General features: G+C 38.4%; 1 protein-coding gene across 1 annotated transcript in view; it reads left to right on the top strand.

Moving 5' to 3' along the window:
- The first annotated feature begins 9048 nt into the window (after positions 1-9048).
- The window catches only part of AGMO (alkylglycerol monooxygenase), a 187019-nt gene continuing 179417 nt past the window's right edge, over positions 9049-16650 (top strand). Inside the window, exons 1-2 of the mRNA XM_036379277.2 lie at positions 9049-9205; positions 15850-15980. Coding sequence (XP_036235170.1) covers positions 9077-9205; positions 15850-15980 — 260 coding nt within the window. The 5' untranslated portion in view covers positions 9049-9076. The remainder of the gene's footprint in view (positions 9206-15849; positions 15981-16650) is intronic.

The following is a 16650-nucleotide window of genomic DNA, read 5'->3' as shown; positions in this document are numbered from 1 at the left end:
TTCTCACCTACATTCACTCTCCAAACCACTCATGCCTTCAAGCTTTTTGAAGATTAATAGGATGGTTAATGGGCCAGAATCAACACATGAGGGCTGCAGGCAGCCATTCAGCTGATCCATGAGCCCCAGCTCCCAGGATAAGTACTGCTGCTGCCTCTCATTCGCAGCAGTTAGTGTGCTGCTCTGTTCCTTACATGACATCAGCCCTCCCAATTGAAGATGAAAACTCACCACACTGAGCCAGATGTTACAACACTTCTCTCTCCCTAACAGATGAGTCTTGTTAGGAGGTGAGGGATTACTAGTATAAATGCAAGACTTCCCATTTTCTATGCCATTTTCAGAAGATTTTATGAATAAACAGTTATTTTACTATTTGTAATCTTGAAGTTCAGAATGACTGACATTGTTAGTGGTTTGAAAAACAAGGATGAGGAAAGCACAGGCACATTTACTCCTTTTGACAGAAAGAGTTTGCACTGTTTGCTTTATCAGTGATGAAAGTAATCCACTTTCTCTCCTGCCTTAAGCAGACCCTTGACAAAATATTTACAATAGACTGATATGATGCTGAGATAAAGAGCAGTCCTGTAAGTAACTGAGAATGTAGTGCTGTTACATTTTTATCAATCCTGAGACATCTGGATGATTTTGAACTACTGGTCTTCTACTATGAAGAACAGTTTTACTTCCATAAGGACTTCCTCTCGTGTTTTCAATATCAGGCTCAGCCTCTAACGGCCTTAGCATATTGTGATAATGAGATGTACACAAAGCACTGGCATGCAGCACTATTGAGATGATTTCCTTTTTGGCTCAGCCAGATTCCTGTTAAAAGTTATAGGGACTCTTAAGAGACTAACAAAAGAAGAATTAAAGATCCAGCAATGGCACGAAGATAAGCCTAATGAAGCTGGAGTTAGGCTCTCATGAAATTAAAAGCAGACTTTGTATGAATACATTTATGAAATATACCATTGCAATTTCATTACACAGCAAAGCCACAAAGCCTTAAACCCCTTTTTTGGCCCAGGTTGAATACTTATCAAAATCTCAGTAATACTTTGTAGGGTGGGTTCTTCATTAGCATTCTTCATTGCAGAGTGGAGGCTTGGATAAACGCATTCCAATCAGAAAAAAAGGAAAACAAAGCTGAAATTTGTGCTGAAATTGTTTTTGGGCTGTATTGCATTAATGGCTAAATCCCATCCCATACCTGTTCACAGTATAGATTAAAAGAGAATGAGCCATAAGTTTGTGATCAAACCCATTCTACAGCAGCATTTTAAATGATATTGAGAATAGAGCATTTGACAGTTCAATACAAAGGCTTCTTTTCAATCTAGAGGGAGACTATAATCTCCTAACATATTTGCAAATATGTGAAAACACCTTCCACTGCCTCACAATAGCAGAAAATCATAATGGTTTCAAAAAAGGCTTCTTCACTGAACACTGTTAAAGGAGTAAACTTTGATGAGTCCGATAAAACTCTGAGGACAAAGGCAGATATTCTAAGAATTTTTGCCAGCAAAATATTATATTATCATAGTGATATTTAAATTGGCATCTAAGGAATCATGTTGAAATGTATATGCAGCTTTAAGCAAACCATAGGCACCTCTTATCTGTGCTTTTGCCTATCACTGCTGTGCAGCTCTTTCTGAGGAGAAACCACAGCAGTAGAACAATTCAGAGAATGGCAATGGAAGAAATGAACATGAATGATGATGTATCTGCCTGCAACTGCACTTTGCTAGAATGTTACTTGCATATTTCATTTTTTGCTCCAATTAGGAAATTGGTAAGATTTTGCTCTGCCTCCTCACTATTGCAGTGGTTTAGGCACCTTGCATAGGTATGATTCAGAAAAACAAACTCAGATTAAGTACTTACACAAGAAATGGAGCAATTCAGAGAATTTCAGTTGCCCAAAATAGCCAAGAAAAATATTGTAGAGCTCATTGCCCTTATATTTTGAAAAAATAAAATGAAAACTCTCAGCTTCGGACATGCCAGTTGGCATAAGCTCAAAGACATTATTAATATGATACTGTTAGTAAAATGAGATGCCTGTGAAAAAAAACATGGAAAAAAGGGAAAGATTCCTTTAAGAAGCCTTTACACTGGCAGTTTAATTTTCTCCCTACTTTGGAGCAAAATTTGGAATTTGTTTAGTTAAAAAAGCTGAAAAATTATAAAATAAAAAAAGTGCTGTGAACTAAATTGGAGATGCAGATTTACTTGTTTCAAATTCCTTTAGCTTTGTGACAACACCTGAACTCAAAAGGCACACCCATATTTAGTGGAACTTTCAAAATACACCTGATGTTAATATTAACTTTCTCCTCTGAATTCTGAAGAGTTGATAGAGGTAACCCTGTGTTTATTCTCAGTTTCCTGCTTCCCATTTCTGCCACTCACTGAATGCCAAATTCAAAGACATACCTATCCATGGCCCAAAGAAAAGGACTAAGGAGGTTATGAAAATAGCTAAAATGTCAACAGCAGTTTTACTGACTGAAAACCATGACCTAAAATCTTCACACATTCACAAGTTGAGAGGTCAATGTACATTTTTTAAAATTGAAATGTACGATCTTTAAATTGAAAAATGTATTTTAAATATAATTTACTTAAAACATTTTATTAATCGATCCAGTTCAACTATTCAGATTATGGTAGCTTTTGTAGTCTTTTAACTATGAACACATTCCCCAGGTACCTCATGAATCCCTTAAAATCTAAAGAGCTTATTCATATCAAAATTCTGGAATTGATTCATTGCAAACCTACTCTAAGTAGACAGAACTGACCTTGATAGCTGCATCTGGACTCTTGAAGATCTTTTTCTAATTTTCCACTATTTTGTCTTCCACTATCTTGAAAAACTGCCACAAAACCCCCACAAACCCCTAAGCATCCCCCAAAACACTATGCATACAAATCTTACCATTCTGAGTGGGCTTTGGCTCAGATGTTGCAACAGAAAGTGTTTCAGAACAGGTAAACAGCACAGCAAGGAAAACCATACAAACATCTTGATCACAGCTGCCGTATAAGTTACTCTGCAACAGAGGAAGGATTCCCCACAACTAAATATCAGGGAATACATTCCATACTTATGACATATGAATTTGAAGCCTATTTCATTCCCCAAACATAAAAAGAGATTAGAAACATTCATGAATATATGGGAACCTAGAATGAAGGAGGAAAAGTTAGGCATTCCCTAAGTGAATTTTGTACTGGATAGTCCTTCTTCCCTCAAAATGATGTGCATCCATAAAGGAAATTTCACATTGCTTTTCACTTACAGTCATCATATAAAAGAGAGGACTAATAAAAGCGAGAAAAAAGCTTTTGCTATGGTAAAATGTGACATATATATTACCTGTAATTTGATTGATCATACTAATTTCAATAATTTGGTTTTTTATAAATAACTTATGTGGTTATTCTTGCTTTTTGTATATTAAAGTATGCAGCATGAAATGAACTTCAGGCTTGCAAAAGTTTGAAATTCACTCAAAGATTGAATACATTTATTTTTAAGTTTAACAGCCATTTCCAGCACTTATATATTACAGCAGTCTTTAAGTCATCATATCCTACCTTGTACTGGGACTTCTAACTAGATTACTAGTCTAGATTTCATATAGCCAAAAAACTTTGTGATGTTAATGAATTTTCACTTGCTTGCTTTCCTTCAAGTATTTTTGTCCCTTCTTCTTTTCCTGCTAACAGTTATTTGCAGGTTTTGGTGTATTTATTAATACTCTTGTTTTAATTCTTCTTCAGTCCACATTTCAGCATTTAGCTCTTTATGTAAGCTTCCAGGACCTTCTGGAGCCTTCAGCCAGTTACTTTCTAAAAGGAATCCTGTTGATTAAAAATGACCTCTAAAAAAGGAGCCTCTGTCTTTATCGAATGGCTGATTAAGAAAAAATGTATTTAGGTCAGCAGGACTTAGTTAGCAGAGAACAGACATTAAGTTAGCAGATATCTGGGCAATTAAAGAGCCAGCTAAGCTGTGGAGAGTGTGCTGGGAATGTCTCCAGGTAGGATGCAATTGTACAATATTGCAAGGTTTAGTTCTCAACATGTAACATATAAATAACCTGGATTATCAAAAGAACTGGAGCAGTGAAGCACATCCTTATTCAGGTTTAGGCTCCAGGGAGCACCTGGTATTTCTTCCTGGGGTGGTCTCACAGTGGGAGGTGGGCTTTGGCACTGGGTCAGAGGAGAAGTAGGAGGATGTGTATGACCATGTGGCTTCAAGGATGGCAGGCAGGTGATGGGAAATGTTTTCACAGTGTCCCTGGAGCAGCATGAAACAAACCAAGGGGAGCAAGAGGTTACTTGTGGATGAGTGGTGGATGGAAACCTTCTGAGTGGAGAAGGCTGTCAGCTTGTGTCTCTGGGCAGCAGGAAAAAAGGCATTTTCTTTGCCCTCAGACCTGAATTTGTGGAATTGATGCACTGACTTAAAGGTGAGGAGGGAGAACAGACTCTGCACAACAGGAGCACAGAGGCAGCTGGGCCAGAAGTGAGTGTTTGCTCTGAGTGGTAGGGGACAGTGGCTGGGGACTCACTGCGGGGTGGGGAGCTGGCAGTGTCCATCTCCATACAGGCCTACTGGCACAGGAGGCTTGCTGTCTGCCAGGGGCCCTGGTAAGTTATTCCTTGGAAGTAAAGGGAATTTCCACCTTTCCATAAGTGTTCTACTGCCTTTGGTAGCTAAGCTTTGTAGTCTTTTTATATCATTCGAACACATTAATTGCACTCAGCATTTATAAATCACTGTAATTTACTTAAAGGAGTCATCCACAGAAAACAATCTGTTTTTCAAGGACTAGGGATTTGCAGACTAGAAAGAAGTAGAAGCTATGTGGTTTTTAGAAGCTATGTGGTAGGAAAGAAAAATTATTCTCTGTTCCTTATAGTAAAGAAAAACAGCTGATTAAAAGCCAAATGATTCTTGAAGGTCTCAAGTTTTAAAATATTACCCAATGACTTTGATAAAGTACATCTGCTGCTGATACTAGAGTAGATTTTTAAAAAATGTCCAGTGTTAACAGACAAAAGTCTTTCTGTTGAAGTTCATGTATATGGGCGTACTCTTCATAATTCTCTAAACAAACCAGAAAAAAATCAGCATTTTGGATAGCCTTGCTTGAAAAATTGTACTTTCTCTGCTTCCTCAGAAATTATTCAAATTATTCCTACTTGTGCACAGGGAGTAAAGTGGTAGCATGTGCTATAATCCCAGATGTGCCTCTCATGTCATAAGATGTTTTATAATTTTGGATCTACCTAGTGTTGATATTCATTCATTCCTAATTCAAAAACACAAGACTGTTCTGGTGATAAGAAACAGTAACAATCACTGGGCACGTGACACAAAGTGCTATTAAATAGGTTATAACATATCTAATAAAATGATCTTGATGTATAAGATATCTGCAAGTTACATAATGCTGATTTAACATGTAGTTTGCAGCACACAGCAGCCTGAACTCTAGTGTTCCTAAAAAATTAAACTAAGTTTTTCAGAAATAAAAGTGCAAGAAATTGCACAGCAGAGCATGCCAGATAAAATTTGGAAACATTCACAACAGGTGGGCAGGCTGTTCTTCTAAAGTTACTCACTTGATAAGTCTGCCTTGAAGATGGAATTTATTTTTCCAGTAAAACTCCTGTCCCATTCCCTCTCACACAAAAAAACCAAAACACATTTTTCCTCAGTTAGAACAAAAGGTTAAATTATTTCAAGTGCATACAATGATGGAAAATATTACAAAAATACCCCAAAATAGTGTCTGCCTTATTCTTCAGCCTGCTTGAGTATCCTGATGACTGCTCCCTGTTCTATAGCTACTAGTTCTGTGTAGAAGAAATAGAAAGTTAGCAGTAAATTGCCAAATGCATGGCACAAAATTGATTAATATTCAAGAACACCCCTATCTGCAGGTCTCTGGAGCCATTAGCTCTTATTAAGACTTGTGCATTGATATATATATATACAGCTTATAATAGAAACAAATAAACATTTGACTTTTTTTAATAGTAGGGTTTTTTTTTAATGTGATGTAGGATTTATCAATGGAAAGGCAGCACTGAAAATATTTTATAATACCAGTTTTATATTAAAACAGTTACATTTAGTGTTTCTGTGATGACATCCACTGCAAAGCATGAATGTAGGTGCTGTGTACTTGGAGCGGTGATACAAAAATTCTGACATCTACTTGTGTACTCATTTAAAGTGTACTCCTTTAAAGTTCTTCTATTCGCAGATACTACTACATAAACAGAGCATACTAATCCCAGCTAGGTTCTGGATATGATTTAGTTTACTGTGAATGACTGCCAAGGCAGACTATATGGCCCATCCCAATTTCAACCTGCCCTAATTCCCTTTATGACTTTATTATTTAGTGCTGTTTTACTGCTTAGAGAGACCTAAACAGGAAGACTCTGGGCGTTCTCTGTTCAAGAAGTGGGTGGGATAAAGTTCTTTAGAGAAAACAAAATATGATCCACCTACAGATCATGTTAGGCCAGCTCCCCAATTTCCTCTGAGCAGAACAGAGGCCTTTGTTGCCTTAGTTACTGGAACTATCTACTAGTCAACAGCAGGATCCTAGTCTCCATACAGAATATCCTCCTGCATTTTTGATGGCAGTGTAGGATGGGAAATATTAACTTTTCTGTTTGTTGATTTTATTGTAAAGAGGAAAATAAAGTAATTTAAAAAAATAATTAACTCTCACAAAACAATTCTGCAAGGTGACTGAATGGATGGAGCATTGTGTGACAGAGGCTTAGTACCTCCAATGAAGCAACATTCCTTTATTTTCCATTACTTTCTTAACATCAGAAAGAAGGAGCACTGAAAACTGCATGCTAAGTTTCAAGGCAGAAGTAAACGATAGCAGCTACAGTGGCAGAGCCAGACCACTGAAGCTTGTGAAACACTCATAAATGCTCCAGATGAGATTTCAAACTGTTTCCCTCACCAGAAATGCAGGTATTGTAGTGCTATCTCCTGTTTCTTCTGGCACAGGGAAGCTAGAAAACACAACCCATTATTTTCCCCTTTGAAGTATGATCAAGCCCAATTTCCATCCTTCCTGTTTGAAAGCAAGAGCTTTAGTACAGTCATCTTGGGGTGACAATTTACAATGACATGGGGGTCCAAAATAATCTTTAATAGAAAGTTCTAAAAACTTGTCTTCTTTCCCGATTTGTGTAATCTGATGTAGTGGTTCCATAGTACTTAAAATGTATCTCACCTTCTGTGGCCATGGACTCCCTTGCCCTGCTAATCATTCTTACCCCAGAATGGTCCCCAGTTCACTGATGACGATTTCTGTGGGATTAAGTGTAGGCCATTTTAACTCTGAAAGCTGATGATGGAGCAAGATGAACACCAGCACAAGACCAAGGAAGGGGTCTGGGTAAGATGGTATGGCTGAGGTGAGGCTGAGTTAAAGGGGCTTGAACTTGAGAGTAATGTCATAGAAATACTGAGGCTAATCTAAATGAACAAGCAAATGTTTCTGTCATTGCCTGCCATGAAGATCTAGTCAGAATGCTGTTGATTTGTGTGATTTTGAGTAAATTTGGAATTTTTATTTAGATTAACTCAGATTTTAGAATTTAACAACTAGAGTTTTATAAGAATTTCAGTTTATCATAAATCGCCAATGAATTGAGAACACTAGGGTACAATTTTAAAGCACTTAAATAAATTTAATAATTTTTTTACTTATAATATTAGTATAAACTATACATATTAAGAGAGTGTCCAACTCTATTTCATCATCAATGCCCTTTTACAATGCTTTTGCTTTGTTCAGTTAAAAGTCAAATATTTTTTTGTATTTCCAGTAATATCCTGATAGCCATTCTCTACAGTATTACAACATTATTCAAACTGCAAAATATTGTTTAAGTCAACCTTCCATGCTGTTGCTCAAATGGAAACTTATTTAATACAAACACCACAAATGTGTAATACTTCAGTTTTTTAAATGTCAATTTCTTTGCATTGCACTTTTCCTAAACAGAAACTTCAGCTGAAATTACCTGTCATAGTTCCTTTCCAAAGCTAAAGGCTGATGCAAAGTAAAAATCTTTTGTAATGACTGTCAGAATTTAAATTGTGGTAAAATTTTTTACAGTGGGATTTGCAGTTCATTTCTTCTGCAAAGACTGTTAGTGGAACTGTACATTTGAGATGAAGGGATTGTTGAGACTGTGTTATTTTAGTGTTGGCTAATCTATTTAATCAGAAATCTTATTATTTGTACTAACACCAAATATCAAGCATGATTGACAAACATTTGACATGCTCCTGAGCTTCAGACCAAAGATCTTGAATGCACAAAGCCTGTCCTTACTCGGATTTCTGAAAGTAATTTTCTACAAGGACCTAGCATATATCTCTTTTCACCATTTCTATTTTCCTAGTTTCATTCCTTCATAAATGAAACCATAATAGATGGCTTCCAGAGGCTACCTTCAATACAGTGATGTTAATTGAAGCTATATAAAATGGAGCCATGATAAGCCCTATTAAAAAAATAAAAGCTTTTAATGGGAAGAATTCTGGACTAACCCATACAGCTGAACAGGAGTCTATGAGCACACCTTGGCTTGTTTCTCAAAACCCTCAACATTTTCTTTTTATTGAACTCCAAATCTGAGCAATAATTTCTATTTTTGCGTCGAATTCTGTCTAAAATTGAGAAAGGGTGACTTGAGCTCTGCGGATTTTTGAGGTTCTGAGACTTTTGAGGGTGAGGAGGGAGCTGGGGTGCGCGAGAGCTTTCTCCCAGCTGCCAGAATCGGCCCAGGCAGTGATGACACATACAGAAAAAGAGCCCCCAAACCCAAGCAAACCTCCGAACCAGCACGATGCCAGGGAGGCAGAAACTGTTGGCTTTCTCCAAGGCAGCCCTTAAGCCCACGGGGTGGCGAGGCGAGGCCGCGGCGGGGCGGCGCGGGGGCGGGCGGTGCGCGCCGTCCCGGGAGCGGAGCGCAGCGGGCGCAGCGCGGCCTGGCCATGGGCGCTGAGGCGGGCGGGCCGCGGGACACCGCGCCGGGCCAGCAGCTCCGCGCCCTCTTCTACGCCGTGACGCCCGGAGAGAGCTCCTTCCGCACGGTGGAGGAGGTGCCCGACTACGTAGAGAAGGTGAGGGTCCCCTCCTTTCCCACCCTGGCTGCATCCCTCGCCCTTCCCTTCGCCCACCTGCGCCTGTTTTCGAAAGCCACGGGCGCCTTACTGAAACCATGTCCGCGAAAGGGCACCTAACTTAAGATAAAACCGTCTTTCTCCCCAGGGCTTTCTGCCTGTAAGCTGCCAGTGTAACTGTGCCCTCTATTTTCATGTGTTTAAGTGATGATTTCTCCGGGTACCAAGAGCTGGAGTTTTCAGAGAAACACTCAGATATCTGAGGCTTGGTTCTAATGTTATATCCAGCAGCACGGATAAGATGAACAGTGACAGCAAACTGAACTGAGGAAACAAGAAAATACGATACTGTGTTTGGCTGTTATGGTTCTTAAAGCAAGCAAAAAGTCAGGTCTCTCTGTGCCCTTAAGTCAAGCTCAGTCAAAGACAGAAAAATAAAAGTTTCTAATTAAAATAAAAAATAAGGATTGTTTAAGAGCATTTAGAACAAATATTTGTGTTGGGACAGTGCTGTGTCCTAAATATCCAAGGCAAGAGTACAGAGGTCGTGGGTGAGAACTCCCTTGTCAGCAGGCAGCAGCATATCTTCCCTCCCGTCCCGCCCTGCCAGTTTATTCACTTCCAAGAAGATACCTTTGCTCCCTTCTGTCCTACCTATTGCTCATATCTTGATTGTCAGCTCCTTCTGAACCCAGATCGATGTCAGCTGCTCACAGAGACAGCACATAAACACTGTTTTGCCCTTGTCAAAGTAAATTCAGCCCAGCTTCAGTAGAGAGCTGCACTTTTTACATGGGTTTGGATAGTTCTGACTGGCCCCTCTGACAGGTATACCTTGGAGTGCTGTGCAGCAGCTGCTGGCAGACTGCAGTGGGGGTGCCATGGGCTGTGCAGAGCAGTGCAGCCCTGTCAGCAGCTTTCTGGGAACTGTAGTATGCAGCAGTCCCTCACTGAGGGGTGTTATCTGCAAAGGTAAACCCTTTTGTGTGAGGTAAGCAGAAAGCTGCTGCGAGTGCAGCCTGTGTGTGCAGTGTCTGGTCAATGGACCGCTGTCCTCAGAGGTGTTTTGCAACTAAGCTACAGCGTCATGATTAAGGAAGATCGATGGTTGTGCCTAGTAAGCTGATCTCTCCTTCCAGCTCTCTCTATTATCTCAGTTCCTTTTACTATTCCCACATTTCCAATGGAATATCATTCACTTTCTTGTCTGCAACATACCTTTATGTCCTTGGGCTTTATTCTCCCATGTGCAATATTCAGGTCAGACATTAGCCAAACCTGGAATTTCTTTTGCTAAGGCACACAGTTGTAAGTCTGTGAAAGGATTCTTAGTACTTTGAATTATGAAAGCACCTGTAGGCTCCTGCAGTGTTGGGATAAGCTTGTAAAGGAATATTTCTCACAAAAAAAAATAGCATTAAAGAAAAGGTTTCCCATTACTGTTATACTTTGCTTAAATTCCTATCTTAGGTTAACTGTGCTGGATTTCCCTTCTGACAGTGCATTTTTTGCCAGAACAGATCTTTTGATGCTTGTCTCAGTGGGCATATAGAAGTATTTTAGTGGCATAAGTGTCTTAACTCTTTGGCTTAGGCAGAGTTCATCCATCCTCTTCTGGCCGTGTTTATGGGTAGATGGCAGCTACCCTCTCCAGCTGCTATTCTTGACTGTTTAGGGAGCAATTACACGAGCAGTATATTCATTGGATTCATCAGCAGTAGATTTAATAGTGACCTGATGAGCCTTTCGAGGAGGTCTTGGGAGTGCTAACTCCTTTAATTGGTACAGACACAGAAGTGGGTATCTGAACTCAATTCAACACAGAACAAAAAAAAATATTAGTGTAGAGCTGGTAACAAATGAAGACCTCAGCTCAAATAATTCACTCTAAAAGACAATAATGTTGATATGTGTGTGAAACAAACTACTGATTACATTAGTGTCTCTAAATGGTGTGGGATTTTCCTTTTATTTTTTTTTTCTGAAACACTGTAGTGGAATTTGCATCTCAGATCTGTGATCTCTTGGGTATCAGATGGACAAAGGTATTTCTAGGACATGAGAAGACGACATGGTTACAGCTGTGGGGATAGGCACTTTCCAACATTAGACAGGTGGCACAACCTCCAAAGTCACCCAAATATTCATGTGTTTAGCAATCTGCAGAATTGGGCTGTTGGTTTACAAAATACAGGCACTTTACAGGAGTGGCACCTTTGAGCTAGAGTTACCTGTGCTGTTACATCTGGGTGGGAAATGACAGCAGGGGGTGAAGCAGTTCTGGTTCTAAGAACAGAATAGTTTGTTTAACTTGTGCAGTGTATTTTCTGTCTCTGGTTACATTGCTTCTGTTTTCAGAAGCAATGGGCCTTGCACTGTTGCTCTGTATGTTGGCAGAGCTGTATGGAGTGGCCTCAAGTCCGGTTTAAGACATAAGCTGAACCTCAAGTCCTGTTTAAAACATTAGCTGATCAGCTGCTGACAGTGACAAGCAGCAAAGCTCTGCAGCAGTGCCCAGGGAAAAGTCACCCTTTCAATAAAGGGTGACAATATATATCACAAAAATTCTGGGAAAAGGGGTGTGGGTCTTTGATAATCATCATAGAATTTATTTTTCTAAGACTTTTTGTCATGTAGAATTAAAATCCCTTAATTTGTCTGTATTTCTGAAAAGTTTGTCACTTTCATTTATCCAGGACAGGATGTACTAATGCTTGTCTATTCATTTTAAGAGCATCCTCTTTTCTATGGGTGTAAGATTAGGCTCTGCAGACTCTGTTAGTTGTTTTTTGTTTGTTTGTTTGTTTGTTTTAATTCATTCACAATCTACAGATGGTGGAATGATTCTTTTTGTTTGCCAAACATAGTTTTCATGAACCACAAATTTACTTTATAGCTTTGTAGCTTGCTGTGGTCTGAAATTATCACCTGTGCTCTGTAAAGACTTACATGAGTCAGACTTCTGAAGAGACAGTCCTTCTGCTGAGAACTTCAAAATGAAAGCTTTAGTAATCACTGTTTTCCTTTTCAATTTACTCTCTTGAGACCCTAAAGAATAAGTTCACATTTAAACTCAATTCACACTTTAGGGTTTGCTTCTAAATAATGAGATTTTAGGGTTTGTTTCTAAAAATGAGGCACAGAACCTTCATATATAGTTTTACTTTTTTTTAGTTTTACTTGGATGTTGGGATTCTTATGTTATAAAGATCTGTGACTTTAAGGAAACAAAAACTGTTTCAAGAATTGCAATAAAACTATGAGTATACGCTGAATTTCAACCTAGAATATTATTCTTTGCAACAGTATAACGTGGAAACTGATTTTAAATGGTCCTTTGCATTCTGTAGAGTTGGTTACTTAAAATGGAACCCTCTTACACAGTACTCAGAGGAAGGCTTTCATGTTATGGATCAGTTATTCAGCTAAACCACAAGCTAATGCAAATCTCCATTGAGAATTTGTGCTGTTGGGTGAAGAGAAAAAACCTGGAAACAGAGAGAGAGAGTAAAACATTTATGGACAGAAGATATCAAAAGAATCTGTCTTATGTCACTGACCAGTGATGTCAACAGTGGCTATTTCTTAACTTTGTGCCATTTTGTTTGTAGAGACAACACTTGAAAACAGTTGTAGAGATAGCCATCCTCAATGGTTTCCTTAAATGTCTTCATTGTCCTTTTAACTTAAACAAAAAACCCAAAAAACCCCAAAAAACAAAACAAAACAAAAAGCCAAAAACAAACCAAACCCAAACAAACAAACAAAAAGAAACCAAGAAAAAAGAAAAGTAGTGGTTAGGCTAGTGTGACTATTTTCTCTCTTACAGTCTCCTTTTTTGCCTGAATTATTTGCATTCTTCTTCTGTTGCATTGCACTTCATCCTTACACTGTGGGCAGTTTGGGTCAGGGAATGCCTTTTCATCCTCCATGACAATAGCTGTCATAGTAACATCAGCAATACATCCTAGCCTAGATGTAGTTGATCCCAGTGATTTGCTTCGGACCAAGCTTAATGTAGGTATGTGAGAGAGATGTAGTAATTTCTTAGATACTAAGGGGTATGCCATAAATCTTTTCTTTTATAATCTCCTTGATGAGCAGGAGGTTAAGGATGTCTGAATGTTTCTTTATCCTCCTTGCTATGACACCACCACCCATTTGTGAGTCAAAAAATGGCACCAACTGCCTGGCTGTTTCACAACTTCACAGTGGGAGGAAAATATGCAATGAAGTCAATAAGACAGAAGTTGTAATAATGTACATTAATATAAAATCAAGTATTTCAGCTGTTTCAGAGGTTTCTAGGTAAAATGAATCATCACATGGAATACAGACAGTGTACATTTCCTATTAACTGGTTTTATTTCTTGAATAAAACACCTCAATTTCTCTGTTCTGAGCCCATTCAATTTGCTCTGCAGCTTCTGCTGTTCCATACCTTAAAACTGCTCTTAGTCTGCGCTAGAACTGCCTTTTAATATTGCCATTAAGTGTTTTGTAGTTTTTTTTATTAAACCTCTCTTTTCTCTGCTGGAGTGTACAGCTGCGTTCATCAAGCTTTGTTTGGTAAGTTAGGAATCTGTTATTTGATTATATCAGATAGGAAAAGTATGTTAAAAGTCTTATCTACTTAGAAATTAAACAGATATAGAGAGCAAAACAAGGAGTATTTATATTTTCCTTGTATGTTTCATTGCTTTCAAATGGAAGGTTTTAGGGTTTCCTTACTCTTTTATAATATATTTTATTATATATTAATAATAATTTTAATATTATATTTTATTGTTTCCTACTTATTCCAAATATTGAAAGATTTGCCACATTGGTTTTCTTGGGTGCTGTTTAGGCTTTATGGACTTTACAGGTCTTCCCTTTCTTTCTAGATTTTTATATCATCAGTTGGCGCCTATCGGAAACAGGCTTTTAGATGCCTAAAATGCTGTTACAGAGTAAGCTAGGCACCTAAATTAAAAAGTGTCATGTTGATATTAATCTCTGTTCATCTGTTATTGTAACCTAACCCTGTGCTGCTGAAGTTTATGAACTTTCACATTTTCTAGACACTATAAATCTCTTGCTGTTTGTATGGTTCGAATCATCCAATTCTTCTTGGACTGAGCAATCTGATCTGTATCCATCTTAGTCTCTTTAGTGTCCCAGCCTAGTAGGAATTCCCAGATCATATCTCATTTGGCAACAAAAATGAGCGCCCTCCGGAATGCAATGGTATTTGCAGAGACAACATGCTTCTATTAAAATGTTGCATGGGCAGGAGCAGCCTCTCTCCTACAGCAGTGCAGTTTGGAGGGTTCCAGGCACTGAAGCTGTAGGTGTTTCCAGGCCATTTGAAGGGAGCAGAAGCAGCAGAAAACTTACAGGGCAAGTATGGCAGTGTAGTTCCTCCCAGAGTGGTGCAAAACTACTCTTGCATTTCTCTTGCTCTGCAACATGGTGGGAATTTTATGCCTTAATATAACCAAAAAGCAGTTGTCTAAATGTCTCAAAGGTCACCTAAAAGTTTTCTACAGAGCAAGGGAGGCTGTTGAAGGAACATTTGCTTGCACAGAGATCTGATAACTCCTTCCCATTTTCCTTGCCACAGGCCTTGTAGATTTTGGGGGTGATGGCTAAAACTGCCACTGCCTAATTCCTTCCACATGTGAAGTGCAGGGACTGTTAGGACTCCAGTGTTAGTAAAAAAAAATGCTCTAGGACTTAACTGTTACTCAAGCCTTTTTCTTGTTGCCTGAGATGATAAAAAATTGAGAACAGGTCTGAAGAGTCCTCACCAGTTCTACCTTTCACTAATGGGTGCTGTTGCTGTACATTTTCAGCTTTTCCTGGGATAGAAGATGGACAGTGCGAATTGAATCCCAAACTAAAGCAATGTTGTGAGTGCGAAATGTTCCAGTCTTGTTCATCATTATACTTTTCTGCAGATGGGCAGAAAACTGTTTTGCAGGCAGTATAATCCAAAAGAAAGAGGGAAACATTGTATCATTGTCACTTGGTCTGGGAAGAGAACATGATGTATGGCCCAAACTGGAACGGGCTGCATAGTTATTTCGTTCACTGATGAAAGCACATACAGAAGAGCTGTTGTTGTCTGCAGTGAAAAGCATGGCAATAGAAATGCCAAGTAGAAGGAAACTCACTTTACTATATCTTTCAGATAATAATGTTGGATACCAAATTCCGTGGCTGAAAACACTCAAAAAACTTCATACAATATCAAATCCAAACTAGTTTCTGTTCTACTTTGTGGTTGGAGGAGTCCACAAATATTGCTGCTCTCACTGATACTGCTGCTCTCACTGATTTACTTAAATATGAGAAATATAGGTTTGGAAAGACTTTTGTGTTTTGTTCTGATAATGTTTGAGTCTATGTGCAGAATATGCAAAAGAAAACACTGTGGGAGGAGGTTACTGCAATAGATTTATGCTGGTGTTTTAGATCAGATGGTAGCCTTAGTTGTTCTGATTTGTAAGGTCCATGCTATGAGCTTTATTACAGTAGCTACTAAAGTGCCAGCCAATCTGAGAAGCATCTCACTGCATAAAATGCTGTTTGGAAAAGTATATCTAATTTTATTTTGTTGTGACTTTTTTTTTTGTTTTGTTTTTGCAAACTATTTTTAGAGTATTCCATTCTTCATTACTTTTATTGGGCTGGAGTTTGCTGTCAGCTGGATTCAGAAGCGTAAGCTGCCGGGTCGGATCAATGATGGGATAAGTTCTCTTTCCTTGGGTATCCTGTCCCGACTACCAGAGTGAGTACATGACTACAGCCTTGAGGTTGTTTGGGTTTTAATCACTAAGAAGGAAGAAAATATAATTATGTATTGAAGTTGTTATTGCTAATCCAAAATGATTAAACAAGGCATCTGGACCTTTCTTTATGCAATTAAATATTAGTGCCGTGTATAAAATCTTTCTAATCTGTAAGGCTAAATATGATTCTTACAGGGTGTTCTCCAGCTCCCCATCACCAATTATATTAATCTATATTGGATCTTGCTGTCACCTTTTGCTGTTTCTGGGACTTCACCTGACTTTACTATATCTTATGTTAGACTAGATTTTAGAATCTGGGTTTTCTTTCATTAAAATATGGAAAGATAACAAAATAAAACCAACAAACCAAGTCTATTGTTTTTTGTTAACCGTTAAAAATAAATCTGGGTGCATGTAACCAGATCAATAGAACTGTGGATATGCATGTGATCCAAAGTGCTTTGAAGACAGTCATAATCTTATGTTTGACTTCAATGAATTTTAATTCCTGGGAGAATTGCTGCAGACATGATCGTATAATCCACTCTCCAACGTAAATGCCGTAAGATTAAACTGAATTAGTTTGGCGAGTAGAGTTGTGTTTTAAATAAATAGCCACTGTGGATTAACTGTGAATCCCAGTAAAAAAATCCAGCAAATTATTTA

The sequence above is a fragment of the Molothrus ater genome, chromosome 1 (genome assembly GCF_012460135.2).
Source record: "Molothrus ater isolate BHLD 08-10-18 breed brown headed cowbird chromosome 1, BPBGC_Mater_1.1, whole genome shotgun sequence".
Taxonomy (NCBI): Eukaryota; Metazoa; Chordata; class Aves; order Passeriformes; family Icteridae; genus Molothrus; species Molothrus ater.
Note: the sequence above shows the minus strand (reverse complement) of the source record. Positions and strands in the feature narration are given on the sequence as shown.